The sequence below is a fragment of the Caloenas nicobarica genome, chromosome 2, assembly GCF_036013445.1.
Source record: "Caloenas nicobarica isolate bCalNic1 chromosome 2, bCalNic1.hap1, whole genome shotgun sequence".
NCBI lineage: Eukaryota > Metazoa > Chordata > Aves > Columbiformes > Columbidae > Caloenas > Caloenas nicobarica.
In genome coordinates, this window is record NC_088246.1 from 46,298,621 (window position 1) to 46,319,825 (window position 21,205).

Here is a 21,205-nt window from a genome sequence, read left to right on the forward strand (position 1 = left end):
AGACAAAATGCTTATTTGGTAAGGAAGTTTATTAACACTGTCGGAGCTATGACTGTTTTTTGCAGACTAATAGAGGACAGTATTCTTGAAGGTATTGATCCTGAAATGTTTTTAAGCATGAAATTTCTTCTTACACATGTCACAGTTGCCCTGTTCAGCACTCCATTTTCTGGTAAAAAATTCTGTCTCGTGATGCCAAGACATCTTACAGCATAAGTGTAGCTTTTTGCTTCTCATGAGCTAAGCCAAAATATTACTTACATATCCATCCTCCTTGTCACAGTCTTTCTCATACCTCATTTTTAAAGACCAGACTCCATCTCTTAATTGTTTAGGGCAAGATGAGCTCACTACAGAAAAACATTAAACATCTGAGCCCATGAGTTTCTCTTTCTTTTACTGTTAATCTACTTCCGGATAATTACACAGTTACCTTTCAGGCCCAGATCTGAAGGTCTGAAGTATTTTGGTTTTGCTGTTTGCTTTACAAGCCAGTGAAATGAGAGTACAGGAAAACCAAATGGGAACACTAGGAAATTTGAAATCGCCTTTGGGTGACCAAGCTGGGAACTCAATCAGGGAGAAGTGAGCGATGTACAAAAACTTTACACAAACAGTTATTTGTGTCTACGTCAATATATATTTTATATGTATATATATGCATGCATACCTGGTGAGGGGCCTGGAGCACCAGTCTGATGAGGAGCAGCTGAGGGAACTGGGGCTGTTCAGCCTGGAGAAAAGGAGGCTGAGGGGAGACCTGATCGCTGTCTACAACTACCTGAAAGGAGGTTGTAGCACGGAGGGGGTTGGTCTCTTCTCCCAAGTAGCAAGTGAGAGGACAAGAGCAAATGGCCTCAAGTTGAGCCAGGGAAGGTTTAGATTGGATATAAGGAAAGAATTATTCACGGAAAGGGTTGTCAGGCATTGGAACAGGCTGCTCAGGTTGACCAAAAATACATGTAGAAATATGTAATATTACGATTGTTTCACTGAAACGCATAGTGTGTATCTTTTCCTTTCTCTGGTGGGCAAATTGTTAGTTTTATAACTGTCTTTTGGTGCAAGACTCTAAATCAGAAGAGGCCCCCCAAATTCAAGCCATGTAAAAGGAAATCAGCATTAACACTGAATTACCACACAGCTGAACAAAAGATATTGCAGTTATATTCCTACTCTTAAACTCTTATGAGAACTGTATATAATTTTTGACTTTTCAGAGATAACGACTGTATTCTTGCACACCCACATTCAAGAAGCAGCTTTGTGCTGCTCTTCAGACACTTCTGTCTGAAAACAAATGCACACCCACATTCAAGAAGCAGCTTTCTGCTGCTCTTCAGACACATCTGTCTGAAAACAAATGCATTGATAAACAAAGTAGATGGCATCAGGTATGTGTTAAATGTGCCTTGAATTTTTGCTTGATCCTGATCAGTGATGCTGTATGAGTTAAACTGATGGCTTTTCAAAGACTCTTTGTATGCCATGACAATGTTAAAAAAAAAAAGGTATTGTTTAAAATAGTTTTACCAAGGCTAGGAAATCTCAGAATGTGTATAAAGAGACTGCAGCCCTGGGAAGTGTGTTTCAGATAAGTCTTCATGGGCACTAAACAGTGTCATTTTCACCTGTCTTACCTGCTGAAGAATAACTCTATATGAGCAAGCTTGTTTCCTCTCTCATTTTTAGTATCAGCAGTAAATTTGTTAATATAGGAAGACTTTAAAATTGCAATATACGGATTTTATTTAAATGACCATGTTTTGTTGTGACTTGGGTTTTTATCTGTGGGGAAAAAAACAAACAAACAAAATCTCCTCTTTTGACAAATTATATTCTAAATCAATAGTAGCTAGAATTCAACTAGCAGCTCTAAATTCTAATTCACACGTCTTCCAAGAGCAGATGTCAGCTTCAATTACTATTTTACAAACTCATTTATCTCAGCAAATGAGATGCATGGAGAATATTATTGTTGATATTTCTTCAGCTGTGTGTCTACAGCTTTTAATAATAAGATTCTGCTTAGCTCATGGGAAAACGTGTCCTAAATATACTTTAGATTTTGCTGGTCTTTGAAGTAGGATATCAGAGAGTTTTGTTTGCAATCAAATTAAGGTGCTTTAATTCAGAAATTATGAAGTAATTAAGGATGAATTATGAAAATTATCGTTGTGTCTTCAAGTAAAGAAATTTTCATTCAGTAGTAATATGATGAAGGTCAAAGTCCACTGAGGCTTGAAGGTGAAGGTAGGGGCTAATATTAACAATTCAGATTTTCTTTTACTCAATTCTATAACAACTCTTTCAGTTTCCCTTTTTTTTTTTTTTTTTGACTTTGCCATACTTTTAAAATTGCCAAGACTGAAGATTGGTCAGCTGTCAGAACTGGAAAGGTATTGCCCTACCTTTAGAAATAAGTTCCTAAAAAAATAAATCATGGAACTTATAACGCACTTCTTCTAGCATATCTCAAAGGGTCTTTGTACAGCAACAGACAAGCTTTGCTGTAAATGCAGTTTTGAACTCAGAGCAGTTTCTTTAACATTTCAGAGAAGTTTTAATCATTGTCATGAACACCAACATGCCAAATGACAGAAAGATAACTTGAGATGAAAGGGACCTTTTGTGTTGTAACTGAGATAAATTTGTTTGTTTACTGAACCATGAGATGCTGTAGCAAATATTCTATGATTTTCTGGTACAATTAGAAAACAATATTTTATACGAGATCAAAGATATGTAATTTCCTGATTCTTTTGCAGAGTCATTTCAGGAGATAAATGTAACAATCTTTTTCACCAAGATCCGTCTTACTACTAGTAAGCTGCAAAGTGGCACAATTGTACTCTGTTTTAAACAGAAATGTAACACTAAAAAATAAATGCTTAGAAATAGCATGTTCAGGGACAAATCGAAGTTGAATGTATTGATGAGAATCCTAAGTAGTACTGCTGGACTCCATAGGGATACCCTTGAGTCACAGAGAACAGAACTTAGTGAAATCTACTAAAATTATTCTTTCAAAGATCCCTGCACTTGCTTTTATATCCCGTGAGCTCTAATCATGACAGTTTTGCCTCCTACTACAATATGCTTGTCGGTATAGGATGCAGGCGGCCTGGCTGCATCCAAAAGGATAAATAAATGCGCACTGGAATGGATATTCCATGTACAGAAAGCTTTTTTTTTTTAAGGTTTACATTGAGTTAGCTGTGAATAACATCAGCATTCTGCAATAACTGGGTTTTTGTGATTGACTTAGGAGCCATGTGTTTTTCATCTGCTATGGCAGCAGTGAGATGCCTGATCCAGAGGGACTTGCATGGTGATATTCGGGGGTGCTCAGTAGTGACTCACGTGGAGCTCGGTGACTCGGTGTCTGCAGAACTTCTCCTTGCTCCCTAGCACAGACCACACCGCAGCTCCCGGGAGACACCACTGAAAACTCTGTGTTTGCGAGCAAAAAGTGCCGCTTCCCTTTGGGGATGGATGCGGGATAGCAGAATGGTTTTAAATGATAGTCACCATCATGCTGAATGACATTTGAAAGTGAGAAGCTGAAAACCCCCTTAGCTGCTGATTTGTGTAGTTATCCTTCAATCCAGGCAATGACAAGCTGTTGAGGGTTATTAACCCAGCTGCTAACAGCCACGGAGGAGCGCAAACTTAAGCATTAATCTCGTTTTGTGGCTTTTGTCAGTGTTGCATAAAGGTAGGTGTATTCTAATTGATCTCCAGAGCAGAAAGGAAATATTAATGCGTAGCTAGTAGCAGAGTAGTCAAAATAAAGACCCGTGGGACAACAGAAAATTCTTTGTTCACCCAGGGAAAGATTTACAACTTCCTTAGCCGGTTGAGAATACAACATTATTATATTGTCAAATTTTAGTAATTTTGCACTGATGCGTAGGAAATCAACTGCAAATCACCAGATAGCCTGATAAATTCACTTGGGCTCAGATCAGCTAAATGACTTGGAACATTTTCAGACACCCTGAGTATAAAATTGCAGTTCTCAAGGCTCCTATTTAGCTCCCCTCTAACGCTGCCAGTGAGTCAAAGCAGTAAGTGCCTATGATTTTGCTGATATTCATACTGCTTCTCACATGCTCAGAAGCACTTTACCTCTGGCGGAACCAAGCCCCTATCTCATGCCCAGACCCCATCATTATCCACAAACCAGGTATCTGTCTGCCTCTATGGCCTTTGGGGCTTGTTCCAGTTAATTTTCTTGAGGCGTGGTTTATGAGCTGCACAAAAGCTGGCAGCAAGAGGCATTTTATTTCAGACCATGTCTTCCATGGATAACTGGCAATATCTGCTGTCCAGCCAGTAGGCTGGTGGCTCCAGCGTGCCTCCAGGCTATGGAAGTCCCCAGCCCTGTGCCCCCTCTGCCTGGAGCATTGGGACTGCTCTCTGCGACCAGTAGTGAGGGAAGTTGGGCTCACTGTTGAATCTCTTGCAGTTTGCAGTGGGAAAGAACACTCTCTGGACACTCACCTACACGTGGTAACCTGGATTTCAGTTCTGAGGACTGAAAGACTCCACAGACTGCTCATACTATTTTATCCAGGGACTGTTTCATGCAAACAGCTTTTGCACATACCTCCAGCGTTGTACTTGGTCCCCAGTCTATCCAGAGTTATCCTTTGTTGTTGCTCATCCTCTTCTGGCCCAATACATCTGCTTTCATACAAATCAGAATGAAGGTGAGGGAGAGTCCTTCATCCCTGAGTGTGACTGAGGATTATGGTACTGCTCCGGGAGGTGTGGGTTTGAATCTCCCTCTACCCCCAGGTTTCCAGCTCTCTGATTGAATGCTCTAACCATGGACCCTAGGATAAAAGGGGACAGCTGGGTACCTGTGTGGTCATGTTGAATTGCTGTGAGTCCTGGGTGGACAGAGGTGATTTTACTAAAGCCAGACAGCTGTCAGATTTAGGATATGCCTTTCTTCAGTTGTGGTGGGCTGTTGTTTTGAGTGGATGCCTTTCTGGAGTGCCTGAGTTAAAGACGGAGCTTAAGGTTCAACCACAGACCTGTGAATTTCACTCCATGAACAAGATGCTTAAAAGTTAGGAAAAAACAGTGCTCAAATGCCAGAAATTAATCCCTCTGTATGTCTAAGCCTTTGTAACACAGAGAAACAAAAGAAAGAATGAACTGAGATATAACATTTAAGCACATTAGTGTGTATCATCCTGGGTCAGACCCTTGGATGGTGGAGCCTGATGTAACTCCTTTGATTTCAGCATAGGAAAACCAATTTAGGGCAGTGTGGGGTGGGGTTCTGTCCCACAAAGCTTGTCAAAGTGATGAAATCCCAGATGTCAGGTATCCCCTTTGCTTGTGTAGTCTTGGCTGAAAAAGAGGTGACAGCGCATTTCTGGGGGAAAATAGCGACTTTGTAGGTGACCGAGCTGTAAGATATCACAAAGAGAGTAAACGCCAGTCAATCAGAAAACATGGCCAAGTGGGACTGTAAATGGGCACTGTGTACTTGTTTGTTTGTAAGGCTTTTAACCATTAAAACCTGTAAATTCCTATGTCCCATATTTCATGTGAAATAGAAATAACTATGAGCAGAAGGGCAGTGCGAGATCCATGATTGTGCTTCTGTAGGACTTCACAGGGATGGAAAAATATCACTTAGCACAGGATCGGGGCCATAATGTGCAAAACTCACTTTCCAGGAAGCCATTTTCCCCCTCCCTCCATCAGGGTGATGGATTCACTCAGTAATGTCTGTTTGACATTTGCTGTCTTAGATCCTGCATTTCTGCCTCTGGGACAGAAAATGCATGATGTGGAAGCAGATTCACATTAATGCAGCTCTCCAATCCAAACGCAGACTGATGTCTTCTTTTGTATAATAAAAGCAGGTTATAATTTTTGTTACCTACCCCTTAATTTTCAACCTATGAACATTTTTTCTCATAATACTATTGTATCAGCTGTTAAACAGCCTAGCTGATTTGCATGCTCTGCCAAGCTTAACTGAAAAGATTAAAGTCTGTAGGTCACATTTATTAGCAGAAGCTATACTCCTGAGGTATGTATTTGCTTAATTTTTCATCTTTAAATAGACGCAACTGCCAAAAAATTAAACATACTTGTCTAAGAGGGCGAGAAGAGTCAGTAACAGCATTGATGAAGTAGCAGGAATTTCAAAGTAGTTTCTCATGTATGGATTTTTAACCATTGGAGAGAAAAATTGTGGTATTTCTGATGAAGTTTTGTGAAGAACTGTACATTATTTGCCAAACAAATCCATACATAGCTTTTGGTGCTAAGCTAATCCCTAAGTTTCCAGTGTCTGGGAATTAATCACTTCCAACAGTTTTAGTTTTCCCCTAAACAGCACTGTTGCTAGAAAAAAGAAAAGAAAAAAAAAAAAAAAAGGGCAGTTTCTAGTTACAGGAAGCAGGGCAGAGTCAGGCCCGGACATGCAGAGATTCCAGCTTGGCCCTGTGGCTTCTGATCCTGGGTCTTGGCTTTCTCTGCCCCGGGTTCCCAATCCACCGCAGTGTCAGGAGCCAGCAGGAGAGGTAACATGTGGCTGAAGGGGGGAATCGCAGCTGGGCATGACCAAGCTGCAGAAAAGCAAAGAGCCGGTGGGAAGTGAGGAAAAGTGTTCCCTCCTTGTGAGATAAGAGCAGCCATCTAGGATCTCCTTCAGGCAAAAATACCATCTTAAGATGTATTGTCCATTTTTACCAGCAGTAGTTCCCGCTATGAATGACAACAGGATTTTTCAGAAGCCTCTTGTGTGCTAGTAAAGTGGTTCTCTACTGCTGAAGGAACTGTATGCTTTCATGTCAAATGAAATTTGAGAAAAAATAAAGTAAAATTCTTCACAATAGTTTTCTAAGAATGGAGGAATTTACATAATGTGGAAATCTTACTGGCCGTAATCTCACTATAGCAATGTTATTCTTCAGCAATAACAGGATCACCACAGATGAAAAGCAACTGCCCCTTTAGATGAATTATGCTATTGGGATAGAACAGTTGGCCTTGCCCTGGTGTTAGACACATAGCAAAATCAGTATGAAATCAGAAAAAGGTGTAGAACTGGAGTATGTGATGTTGTTGCGGGCCAGCGTGCTGGTTTAACCATTTAAACTGCTTTTGGGGAGTCTTGTGTGTGCTCCCCCTGAACCCACCTGCGTAGTATTAGAGTGCTAAGCCTTAATGCTGGCACCACGAGACAACTCTGACCCCTTTCTCTTCTGAACCGCTCAGAAGGGGCGATCCCTGGCGTGGACAGAAGCCGAGCATGTCCCAGCTCCCTGCTGCCCTGTGCCCGTGGGCAGCACGAGCGCAGGGCCCCGGGCAGCTCCCCGCAGGCAGAACATGCGCTGCTCATGCCTGGGGACCTGCTCTGCTCATAGAATCATTTTGCTTGGAAGAGACCCTCAAGATCATCAAGTCCAACCATAACCTTACTCTGGTACTAAACCATGACCCTAAGAACCTCATCTATATGTCTTTTAAACACCTCCAGGAATGGTGGCTCCACCATTTCCCTGGGCAGCCTATTCCACTGCTTCACAACTCTTTCCGTGAAAATTTTTTCCTAATATCCAATCTAAACCTCCCCTGAAGCAACTTGAGGCCATTTCTTCTTGTCCTATCACTTGTTACTTGGGAGAAGAGACCAACACCCTCCATGCTAAAACCTCCTTTCAGGAGAGTAGAGAGTGAGAAGGTCTCCCCTCAGCCTCCTCCAGGCCAAAGAGCCCCAGTTCCCTCCCTTACTGGTGAAATAAAGCGACAAGGAGGAGGCTGCACAGCCTAGGGTATGGTCAGCATTGCACTGGGGTGTGGTACCATCACGTTTGCCAGCTCCAATAATCCTCAAACTTCCTTGATCAATGGCACTCAAGGAGATGCTTTGAGACCCATTCAGTCCCAAATCATCTCCCACACTGTTTCAAATTCAAATGTTTCAAATGGTGAGCGCCATGCCAGGACTGAGCAGCAGTACACAGCACACATGCCAGCAAACCCTCTTGCTTCGTGCGGTTCAGGTCCAAGTCCTGCCATGGACTTTGTATGGATGGACCCCATTGAGTTCCAGCAGGAAGCTGGAGGAGATGACTGGTATGTGTGACAAAGCAGTTTTGTTTAAAAAACTGTGGTAAACACAGTTCTCAAGGCAGATAGTTTCTGATATGCTGAAGGAAGACTACTCTGATATTTTCATCAAAATATTAAGAACCCATCACTGAGTGGGAAATTTTATGTTACCCGTGGCTTGTGATACATGGATTTAAAGATGTTTGCCTTTAGAAAAAGAAGTTCTGCTCATTGTCTTGTAGTCTGCAAATGGATCGTCTTTATAAATCAATATTAAGATCCTGTGAGTGTATTCTTTGACACTGAATTACAGATCTGTCTTCTGATAAAAAGAGAGTGCTGTAGGAAGAGAAAAAATTGTCAGTTAGCTCATGCCGAGCTTGCACAACAATTTCCTTGTTATTTGATAGAAGCTAAAATAAAGCAAACGAATCCTGAAATGTGTTTGTTCGCATAAATGCCACTGGTGTACAGTTGACTGGGGTTCTTCCTTTTCATTTTAATGAGATCCAGAGGCAGTAATACATGCGTGTATTGCTGTAGATAAAATAGTATGTCAGATTAGGCGTGAAAAAGAATCTTGGTTTTTAAAAACAAAAATGGCTCTACTACCCATGACTTTATTATGGCTGGATTTTTACTCCTGGCCTCTTTGTATAGCAAACAATCATAGATAAATCCCCCAGGAAATTTTAGTTCCTTGTACTGTCAGACAAATTAAGTGCATCATTATATCATTTTAATCAAAGGTAGCTACAAAATTTAAAAATACCAGTACTAGCTATTGCTTGTATTAATATAGAATGTGAATTAACTTTTATTTGACCTTTACGTCATATGTATCCCTAGATCTGCCATTGGAAAGCTGGGAGCAGAGGTATTTGAGGCTGTGTACAGCTACCTCAAGCAAGCAAGACAGCAGAATGCCAGTGAGGAGGAGATCAGGAGACATCTGGAGAAACTGGTTTCTAGAGCAAGTGATTGCTTTGAAGTGGATCAGCTTCTCTACTTCGAGGAGCAGCTACAGGCTTCAGAGTCACATCTTCAGCTGTAAAAGGTGTGTCAGTAGCAGTGCTGGAAATGGCAAGGAGAAGTGAAGGTGTTGAGCTGCTACTTCTGGCCAGCAAGCAAGTATGGGAGGTATTTGGAGGAAGCTGCTGAAGGTAACATAGTGCATAAGCATGTGGGTAAACTCTATTTGAGCATCCTGACTGCAGGGAAAAGGGGGTAAATACATTACACATAACAGGGACAGGAAGAACAAATGTTTGTGACAGTGGAGGGGAAGCCACACCGTTAGCAGAGTCCCCTTTTTTCACCACTTTGGACATAAAGAAAGGTGTTCTCCTGGGCCTTGGCCAGGCATCACTCCTGCACTCAGAGCATCACTGGCAAAGCTGCCTCTGGTGAAAATGGTGCAGGATTAGACTGCAGCTGCTGTTGATTCCTGCACTAACTCGTCCTCATGACACTTAAGCCCATATGTTTTGTACTTTGGCAGATTTACCCTTGAACATACATGTATATGTACAGCTACTCAGCCACTAATTGTCTTGTTATTGTTCATTGTTCAAAATGACTGCATTTAATCTGTGTGATCTTCAAAGGAACTGTGAAAATACATGCCTATGTGTATATTTATATACGTATATGCATGCTCACATACAGAGATCGGTATGCATATCCATATAGGCAGAAAGATGTCTGGACATACGCTGTATGTGTGGGCATGTATAGAGACAGAGCCGTGAGGCCTGACCTATAGCTATGTTAGGTAGGAATCCTTAATGCGACTTGTGAAAGTTTTGGATCTAACTCATTGTACACAGACGGAACAATAAACTGTTTTTCTGGCTTGCACATGGTTACCATTAGTGGATTTTCTTGGTGTTAATGCTCCCTTCTTCATATGCATCACACTTTTGCTGTTTTCAACTGTGTATTAGGTTCCAATTATATACCTGATGTTTTCTTTCTACCTCTTTATTCTGTATTCTGAGCTCCTTCATCCATCTGTATAAAACACTAAAGGATAACGAAGTGGTACAATCTATAAAGGAATCGCAAATGAATTGTGGACCAAATTAATTTCAGGCATCCAGCCATTATCATAATCCTTATTGTTTCCTGCTTTTGTACCACAACTCTTAAAGTACTCAGGGACTGAATTAAATAAACGAAAAGAAATTCATAATATGAATATCAAAAAACATTGCTATTTGACCTGAGTTATTTATGGCTAAGGATGCCTGTATTGATAGCAAATTGAGCAGTGCTACTGATCCACCTTTGGGACATGTATTAAGAGAGTCAAAGGGAGAGCAGAGCCATCTTAATCTATCTGAGCAGCAACATAAACTGAGGAAGCAAAGGACACGCCCAGCTACAGAAAATGTGGCGTTGTACTTCCAACTCAAAGTAATAGGAGATTCTGGCATGTCTGATTTCAGCTTTTATTCAGAATACACAGTGTTACAAACTGGAGGCCAAAATCCACTGTGATGTTCACTGGGGAAGGGAAACTTTTTCTTCTATGTGTTGGTTCAGATCACATGGATGGAGAGACAGTTTGAAGCACAGATTCTCAGTCAGGTTTCAGTCTCTTTCCTGTTTTTTCTTGTACTTACCCTCCCCATTCTTCTCAATATTTTGTCTGTGTACTTGCTTTCATATTTTTTGCACATGACTTCATTTAAGATCATTTCAAAACAGAAGTGCCGAAGTCCATGATGTAGGAGGACTGCTAGGATGTTGCAGGGACTAAAAAGTTCACAAAGCAAACAATAGGTAACTAACACATGGTGAGAATAATGTCAGAGGGAGGTGATCTTGACTACTGCACTTACCTCTGGCTTTGATTCAAAGTGATTTATCACAAAAATTTCAAAAACAGACTCTGTAAGTCAGTTCCTTTTTTATTAATGACGAACACCTCATCAGACTTTTTTTTGTGCAGCATGCAAGAAAAAAGAGCTCCATAGGAATGGGCCAGGTTCTCTGAGGCATTCAAGCACTAAGGATATCATGAAATGGCAACCCTTAAAACCTGGAAAACATGCGTTAGCCCTGCAAATTACCCTCAGGGAAATGGTTGCTCTCTGATGAGCAGTATTTTTGCTTGTTGCGCACAAAAAAATAAATCACAGCACCTTTTACAGTTGCTTCAATTGCTTTCTTCTCTCTGCAGGATAGGACCTTCAAGTCGTGAGGATCTGGAAGTTACTGTTTTACTGGGTGCATTCTTTAAACTACACTTTGGTTTTGTTTTTTCCACTAATCCTACTACAATTAGGCAATGTAGTATATATATTAAACACAGCAGGAAACTTTTTTCTCTTTGAATGGTAGTAAAAGCAGAGAGATAAATCCCATGGATTTGTCAGAAATTCTTACATCACTCTTTCTTTTGAGGGTCACTTCAGAAAGGTGCTAGCTTGCATTATATGCCTTTCTCTCTACTCTCATTTTCCAAATCTTGTCCCATCCAAAATTCTCAGCAAATTGTTGAGTTTAAAATTGCATCATCCAGACAAGGACCAGCTCTTATATTAGAGACAATGAGGTCTATCCTCACCAGAACCTGATAAATCCCAGTGAATTTATGTTCTGTTATTATGCCTTCTGTTCCCTGGGGGAGGATATGCATTAGGAGTTCCATAGCTGGTTTTTTTGTTTGTTTTTACTGGTGTTTAAAGGTCTCAGAGTATTCGCCTGCACTTATGCAGCTGCACAGTAAGTAGCTTTCAGTAGAGATTTTGTGTGCTATCACCAAGTTTGCAGAGATATAGTGGTATGAGTTTTAAAGGTAACAGTGTTTATTGAGATGCCATGCTGATAATCTCGCTATATGGTTATGAGATTAACTATTATTTTGTAATCAAGTTTAGTATAAAAACAGAGTAGTAAAAGTAGAGTACAAAGAGTAGTACAAAAAAAGTATGGTACTGAATCCTTACAGATCCATAGGTCCTTAGAAGTGCAAAATGTCTCAAGCAAGCAGTAGTGGTCACTAATCATAAAGTCCATTAAGCAATTGTCAAGCCCAGTCAGGCTTTAAACAGGCCTTACTCTTCCATGGACAGGGCCAGCTACAAAGAGGGAAGTGCAGAGTCCTTTTCTAACCTAATAAAGCCTTGATGGAAGGAGAGAAACAGAACAAATTCATTACATTATCTATTAGACAAATGCAAGGACTTGACATAAAAGAAAAAAAAAGTATATTCTTCAAAGATCAGATGTTGTATAAGATACATTTTAGTTTTCAGCTTTATTCTGCTTACTGGGGGGAAGGAGCTTAAGATGAAGACTAAGTCCTGTCTTTTATATATTAAATGCGTGTCATATGTGAAAATGTGAAAATGTAAAGGAATACAAGCAAGTTCATTTCTGGCAGAATCCCATTGCTGGCAGTCATTAGTAGAAATCTGAAAGAAAAGAGGAGGATTGTTAGTAAAATCGGAGAATCATAGAATAGTTTGGGTTGGAAGGGACCTTCAAAGGTCATCTGGTCCAAGCCCCCTGCCATGAGCAGGGACATCTTCAACTAGATCAGGTTGCTCAGAGCCCCGTCCAGCCTGGCCTTGAATGTTTCCGGGGATGGAGCATCTACCACCTCTCTGGGCAACCTGGGACAGTGGTTCACGACCCTCATTGTAAAGTATCATGGATCTTCAGTAATAAAAAAAGCAACAGAGCTGCTGGAAGTACACGTGAGGGAATAAATGTAAAGACATTAGATTGCTGTGGATAGGGCCTCATAGAATGTCCAATTTAACCTACATGTTTGTACCAAAAGATTCACAAGTATCAGGCAAACTTGCTGCTTTTTATTGACTCTTCTAAAAACGCTACAAGCTGTTTTACTTGATGGAGCGATATTGCAAACAAAGGAAGTGAGGTAATTAGTTAATGCTTTGGGGCCTTGAACCTGGTAAAAAGGTGCTTGAACTATAAAGGGAAAAAGGAACATTTGAGGTTTTTGATAAGAAGTAGAACTGTCAACATCTTGTCCATAGCTGGATTAGGAGGCAGAGCAATTATATTTGTCACAGCTAACAAAAAGTTAAGTCCTTTCTTAGAGGTGATTGGCCTGCCAGATAATCCCTAAGAAGCATCAGAGTTGCCCTGCTATAAGATGAATTAGAGGTTTCCAGCATCTGAAAATCCTGCCTGCAGTGAAAGACCATCCTTCCTACAGGACCTGGCTCTGTGGTGCTGCCTTGTAATGACCCGCTCCGAGATGCCCTCAGGGCCAAACCATAAATCTGCAGCTGGCATGGCCAGAGCTCAGCCCTGACCACGGCTGGCTCTCCAAGTCCACATGTGACTGGGATGATGGTGCATCGAGCAGGTACACAGGTATAAAAAAGGTAGGAGGCAGCAAAGTAGGCTTACGGATCACTCCAAGACTGATCTTTCAGTGTACTGTAGCTGCAGCCAGTTTTATTTGAAGGAATTTACTCAGCAAGAGAAGAATGACTCAAACAGGAGATTTGTTTGTAGACAGGAACAATAGGTATGTAGTCATACTTGATTTCATATTTTGTTTGTAATATGTGTTCACAACACATAATAACCTGGAAACCCTTTCATCTGTCTCCTCTGAAACCTGTTTTTCAGGAGAGAGAGCTCCAGCAGAAAGTTTTCTGGATATGTTTATTTGTAGTAAATAGAAGTCTCATGAAAATACGGTCCCCAGCTGCTGATTTGGCTGATGATCATTACTGCTCAAGAATATGACTGACTTGATGATAACTCTATCCAAATGTTCTGGGTATATGGACATAAGAAGAGCTGGGAATAGCAAACACAAACGTATTTATGTACAGACTTGTCATGGACAGGGAGTGAGGAAGGGATGGAAGAGGAAGAAAAGGGTTGTACGTTCCTCTCTCTTACACCTTCTCCTGGTAAACATAATTTCCGCATCCAGTGCTAGTTACTTTTGTCACTTTTTTATGGTTCAGGGAATGAAGGGAATGTGAATGGTTTTTTGAATGCCATTGAAGTATCTGTAATGAGACTAGGAGTGAAATCCTAGCAGGAGACCACGACTTCAGGTCTAGTGGTCAGAGCAAGAGAAGACATGGAAACACTTCTGGTTTCATACAACTATTGGTCCAGTTTTCTTTTATCTAGATTGTAATATGTCCATAATATCTGGAAAGATAATTAGTATTTACAGATTATTTGCCATGTTAGCTCTGCAGACATGTTTTCAGTGTTGACTTGTTCACAAATGGTTGGTTACAGCCACCTGATTTTCAGTGTTCCCACACTGTGTAGTTGGTCACTACCCCATCATGTCAGGAAGCAGAAATCAGGTCATGAGTATAAACTTCTCAGCAGAAAAATCAGTTGAGGAAAACAGACCTTTAGTCAGCTGGTTTAAAAGTACACCTCTTAGGTGAGTATTTGTCCATTCCACTTGATGACACCTGGCCAGGGATTCCCAGTGTTTTGCAAGGTGCCAGAAATGCACACACTGCAACTACCATCCCACAGATAAAATGGGCTCAGTTGTGTTGTCATCTTCATTAACATGCGGATAGCTGATATCAAAGTACAAAGGCGGTGGTGTACAAACAACAAGAAATATTAATAATACTTCCAAAGAAAAATGGCAAAGGGAAGGGGAGAATGTTACTCCTTTCTACTCATTAACTGTCCTGTGTGCCAGTATGTTTTTGCATTTAGAATCTGCAGTCTGGCTTAGGGAGCCTAAGAATGTTATACCCTGCATATGTGTCTATATAGAGAAATGAATTGTGAATCTATCATGAATTCTCTGTCATCTGTCTCTACACCTACACATACACACACACACATACATACCCATATAGGCATGTATATATCCTTATGCACAGCATGTCACGAAACCTTCAAGAATACTTTTTCTCTCTTGACAAACAAAACATCTGCCAACTGCTCAAAAGAATTCTTACAAGCAGCTCAATGCACAGCTGAACACACCCTGAGGGTTAAAAACCTCAGAAGTTGTAATCGTCTACCACACTAGCACGGTACAAAGCAGCCCCAAGGCAATCCTGACCTTAGAGGCCCCGCAGCTGAAGTTCCGAGCAGGAAGACGAAGTAGCCCGAGGATGTGTAGCAAAATGCAACAGGCAGCCTCTTGCTCCTCACCTGACGCCAGAAGCTTGTAGGTACCGGAGGAAGGTAAGGCATAAAGAACGATGCAATGTTTAGTGAGAGGTGAAGTGAGTTTTAACACAGAAACGCATTATTTCATGAAATATGATTCTGTGGCAGTGCAAGCTCTGCTCCTTCCGTTGCTCTCTGCTGACCCCTCAGGGACTGCCTTATTGTACTATGGCCTGCGGATATTCCCTTGGGCTGTATTATTTCCCCTCAGCATCTCTAATATGAATCCTATTCTAGGTTTTTTTTCATATTGAAGCCTCCTTTTTCTGGCAGAGGCCACTATATTGATCTGCATCTGTAAAGGGTCACCAGTGTGAGGGCAGTCTTAAATAATGCATTGGAGTTTGCTCCCTTAGTGAGCTCCAGTGAAATGCTCCTTAGAACTGCTGTGGCGCCTTCCTAGCTTGAATTGCCTCGGTTGTCCTGTCTTGTCTTCTCTCCTCCCCGCCTCATCAAGGACAGAAGGCAAAGATGCTCATATTTTGTAGAACAGATGCCATTATTTATTGTCCAGGGGCAATCCTTATAATCAAGAGAGGCTGCTTCTCTTGTTTTGTAAGACAATTTTTGAGTGTGAACATTATTTTATTGATGCCTTTATGCATCTGACAGTCAGTGGCATACCCGTGCCATCCTATCTCTGCCAGCATGGTTTTTTCCCCACCCCAAAATGAAGCTTGGTTTTTTTGGTTGCTCTTTGGCAGGAGCTTGGCTCCTGATGCTGACAGCCAAGGCTCCTGACTCCCTAGAGGCCTCATTCTGCCAATTACTCATGCTGAGAAGTGTGTCCTTCTACAAGTGGTCTTGACAGCTGGAGGCTCTGTGTCTGGGAGGGGGTGTCAGTCAAGCCGGTGTAAGTGAGGGTGTTGAACTGGTCCTTATCATAGAATCACAGCATGATAGAATCATTTTGGTTGGAAGAGACCCTCAAGATCATTGAGTCCAGCCATTAACCTAATTCAGGCACTAAACCATGTCCCTAAGAACCTCATCTACACGTCTTTTAAACACTTTCAGGGATGGTGACTCCACCTCTTCCCTGGACAGCCTGTTCCAGTGCCTGATAACCCTTTCTGTGAAGAATTTTTTCCTAATATCCAATCTGAACCTCCCCTGGCACAACTTGATGCCATCTCCTCTTGTTCTATCACTTGCTACTTGGGAGAAGAGACCAACACCCTCCATGCTACAACCTCCTTTCAGGTAGTTGTAGACAGCGATCAGGTCTCCCCTCAGCCTCCTTTTCTCCAGGCTGAACAGCCCCAGTTCCCTCAGCTGCTCCTCATCAAACTTGTGCTCCAGACGCCTCACCAGCTTCATTGCTGTTCTCTGCACTCTCTCCAGCACCTCAATGTCTTTCCTGTAGTGAGGGGCCCAGAACTGAACCTAATATTCAAGGTGTGGCCTCACCAGCGCTGAATATAGTGGGATTATCTGTTCCCTAGTCCTGCTGGTCACACTGTTCCTGATACAAGCCAGGATGCTGTTGGGCTTTTTGGCCACCTGGGCACACTGCTGGCTCATGTTCAGCTGGCTGCTGACCAACACCCCCAGATCCTTTTCCACCAGCAGCTTTCCAGCCACCCTTCCCCAAGCCCGTAGCACTACCTGGGGTTGTTGTTACCCAAGAGGAATGACTGCCAGGGTGCATCACTCCCAGACAGGGAGCAGGACAGGACTGAGGGCAGCCAGGGCAGCCCCAGCCCCAGGCCTGGGCATCTCGGTGGTGGTGCTGGAGGAGCCCCCAGGGGTTTGCTGCATCCCAGGCAGTGGGTGTCCAGGAGGCAGCAGAGCATTTGTGCCTGGGCCGGGAGGCTCATGAACACTTCTGGATTCACATTCACATCATGCTTGCTGTTTTGAGCTAATACGGTGGTGCAGCGATTCAGGGAGGGCAAGGAAACAAACTCTCATGAAGACAATGAGTCTCCAGACTACCTAATGACTACTTAATGAGTGTCTAAGCACTGCACCATTACTGAATTTTAATTGCCTTCTTTCTGGCTTTGTGCTACAAAATGAAAAAGGAGCAAATACTACATGTAATGAGGGTGGTTGATTAAAAAGTAATACCTAAGAGACACCCAGGCATTTGTGGGAAAGACCACAAGAATAATGTAATGAGAGAAAACAACACTGCTGTGTGCCTGCCATGTCTTTGGATAAGAAATACGTTTTTACAATTGTTAAAAATTGAAGTCGTTTTCAGCATGATCTGGCAGGAAAATAGATTATTGTATATCAGTAAGGTAATTAAAGTTATACTGAATGGAATACTGGTTAATTAGCAACACATGGAAAATCCACCTCACCAGGTCAGTGCAGGTGGGCTTTTCAGAGGTTATTCTTTAGTGTTGTGCCCTTTCCGATGTCCGCTTAGATTATTTTCTACTGTATTGAATGAACTTAGAGCAGTACACAGCAGGAAGGCCCAGACAAAAGGGGACAAAATGAGCCCTAAATCCATCACACATTTAAATACGTGCTTAGCTTTGAGTGCCAGCCCCACTGCTGCACAATAGCCAGGGAGCAGAGAACACAGATCTGTAGTACCCTGCAAAACACAGCACAGGGACTTTTTGCTCATAAAAGAGGTAGGTCATCAGAGCTTGAAGCCCCAGCTTCAAAACAACAGGCATTCAGAGGTCTGAGAAGACCTTGACAGTGCCACAGCTTGGTACTCCAATCAGTTGAAATAAATTAATAAAGATTTATATAGTCAACAGATAAATGAAATTAAAAATTGCATAGATTAAGTGGAGTCCTATAAACAGGGATTTTTTTCTTTTTGTGTGTGTGTGTGTGTGTGTTCATAATTTGTCTGGAGAGCAGGCCACCTGTCTCAGCTAGGTTAGCTCCCTTTGGCCGTCTCACCTGACTGGGCTGTGGGGCAGCAGAGGCTGATTTTTTTTCTCTTCTGCTCTAACAAGCTGTAGTGTTTGATGGTGTGACACTGGGGACTCCCCAGTGAGCAGCGGAGGAGTTTCTGGTTACTCAGTGAAATATTTTAGGCTCCAAAGTTTTCATAAAGAATATAAACTTCTTTTTTTGTCCTCCCCCCTTTCTTTTTCCCTCTGTCTGTATTTGTTTGGCTCTAAGAAGCTTTCTCATGAGCGAGTTTGGGGTACCGGCTGTCCATGTCCCTGTAACATTTCGGAAAATTCTCTCCACACTACTGACAAGCACAGGGTTCATAGGTAAAATTTTTCAGAAGCTTTGGATCACATTTTTGCTTTCTATTTATTAAGGGCCATCTCTTAAATGACACCAGAACTACATTTCTCTCACATCCCCTCCTCTTGCTTTCCTTTCCTAAGAGCTGAACTCTTCCTTTACGCTTTCCAAGCATTCCCTACGTTTAAAACTAGATTTTGAACTTTTGGAATAATTACGAACAAGAATTCTTCCCAGAGATGAAAGGCAAGCATCAAGCAATACTTCACAGCAAGACGAAAATACCATTCCAGCTAAAGAAACACTGCAAAGCAAAATATCAGAGAGACAAGTCAGAAAAAGGACCAAGTTTTCAGCTACCAAAAGAAGGAACATGTTTTCAGAATTCTTGCCACGTAATGAAATATCTGGGAGGTTATAAGAAAAATGGGAAGCATGATTTATGCCTTATTCTTACAAAATAAATCTACAGTATTTTAGTATTATCAGCACCTGAATCTAATTCTTTACCATCAAACACTTTTTTTATTACTGCATTTATAGTCAGAAGAGACAGGAGAAAGGTCATCCCGTTATTGTCGTCTAAGAAAATACAGAGTTTTTCATCTTATTAATCAAAAGTTTGGCAGCAAAAAATGTAAGAGACTAAAAGCCTGGACAGATGACTTTGGAGAAAGACACGTTTCTTCAGGATTTATGTCTTTTTTCTAGAAAAGTAAAAAGAATTTGAAAATGTCTAAAATGTGAACTGCATCAGCTGATTATGTGAAAATGAGCTTCAATCAAACAGGCTTTGATTTCTCAAAGAGAACGAGGCACATTTTCAATATATTCGTTTGCAATCAAAAAGAGTAGACAGATTTTACTTTTTTTTTTTTCAGCAACAGATTCAGGGATTTGCAGAACCTGAGGATGTGTTGATTTGATGACAATTCCCATGAATTATAATGAGTGGTGTTCTCACACCTATGAAAATTTCCATTTCTCCACAGCTGAGCATCAACTCCTTTCAAGCTGCATGAGAGCAGGGGGAAACTATTCCTTGTGCAGTTACTAACTAGAAGAGCCGCAAACATCCTTGTGTGGACCATACCTCAGGTCCATGGTGGCAGAACCTGGAAGGAATGAGTAGCAACAGGATCTTAGGCCAAAAGAAGAGTCTCAGTCCCATCTCTGCTTGGGAGAACTGCAGGTGCTATGGTGATATAAATGTGGGATGTTGCATGGGCAATGTTACCACTGGCGGCACCGCTAAGGCCGAACATGATCCTGTCTGTGCTGGGAGGCCTCATTGCAGTGAGTGAAGGGAGATGATCAAGGAACATGTGCTCCCAAAGGTGCAGAGAGTGTGATTTTGCTGGATGGCGGAGCAAGGAGACTCAAATGCCCAGTTCGGATGGTGAGGATGGGGTGAACTGCTGCCTGACAGTCCCGAGCCAGGCAGAGCAGGTCTGTGCAACCCAGTACCCCTTGTCCAGGGCCAGCCCAGCAGTTTTCAGGATTTTTTTTCTGATAACCCAAAGAGTAAAACCTCAACACTGGTGCTGCTTGTGTAAAAGGAGTCTGCGTGACTGCTGTGCAGTGCCTGCCTTTCCCAGCTGCTAACATCTGTCCATAATTCCAACAAGGCAACGGAGACTCATACAAACGAAGGCAGATCTAGTACTGAGATGTGAAGGGTTATTCTTGCCATGTAGTGCTAATGGCTTTCTGCATTACTGTAGCCATTTAACCCTATTCCTTGTGCCTTTGTCATTTCCTTCTCACAGATACCAGTTCATGTCACTGAAGACTGGAAGCAATTTGCCGGTGCTGCTACCTGTGCACAAGTTGCTAATTACAGCCTAGGAGCAGGCGGAAGGAGCCAGCTATGCTGAGAGTTTCCAATTATGCCCTGTATGTCGGCAGCAGATTTGCTTGTAACCTGGCTTCTGTTTTGGGAACCAGTACAGCAGTCCTGCTGGGTAGATGCATGGTCTCAGTGGGAACTGGACTAGGATTGATTAGCCTGCAGGGATGGAGCCCTGAAAGCAGTACACCGTGTGCCTGAAAGCCATGTGCAGTTGCTCACCGATTTGGCCTTTAAAACACCCATTAAAACTCACTAGCCTGGACATCTATTGTGGAAAGAAAACAAAAACTCATCTGGTGGTGAGGTGAGCTTTAGGCATTTATTCTCTAAAAGAAATCTCGCTCTTGGATTCGTGACTTTCCACTTTTCCTTCCTTCTCTGCTTTCACTGCATAAGCACTGCAGAAGTTGCTGGCTGTCCAGGCAGAGCAGTAGTTTGTCCGTCTCTGCTGCTGGGCGTGCCACCAGCTGCGGGTTGGGTGAGAGGGAATATTCCATTTCACTTGGGCCATGCAGCCCCCCTTGGACTCAGTAGATGGCCATGTGTCCAAGAATGATATGGATGAAGACATAGGAGGAAACTGTTTCTGGGAATGGCATGCATAAAGAGAAATGCAGAAATTCCACATGAGGAAAGGATGAAGAGGGGAAGAGATAGAATGCCTTGAAGAGAGTTGTAGACCTCAAGCCCAGCCTGGTAAATAATGGTGTATGTCTGCCCTCCGCAGGTAGGAAGCCTTAGAAAAGGGATAAATTTATGAAGAGAGAAGAAGGATGTCCTACTATCCCAAACATTTTAATTTATCTTCCAAACAAAACAGCAGTTAAGTCCTTTGAGTACCAATAATACCATAAACATGCTAGCCTTTGGAAATTCAGATAGGCCTGACACTGCTGACCTCATGTTTCCAATAGCTGAGGTCATTACAGC

General features: G+C 42.1%; 1 protein-coding gene across 1 annotated transcript in view; it reads left to right on the forward strand.

Moving 5' to 3' along the window:
* The window catches only part of NEK11 (NIMA related kinase 11), an 87,313-nt gene extending 78,171 nt beyond the window's left edge, over positions 1 to 9,142 (forward strand). The window contains exon 15 of the mRNA XM_065627291.1: positions 8,938 to 9,142. Within this exon, the coding sequence (XP_065483363.1) occupies positions 8,938 to 9,142 (205 nt within the window). The remainder of the gene's footprint in view (positions 1 to 8,937) is intronic.
* The last annotated feature ends 12,063 nt before the right edge of the window (positions 9,143 to 21,205 follow it).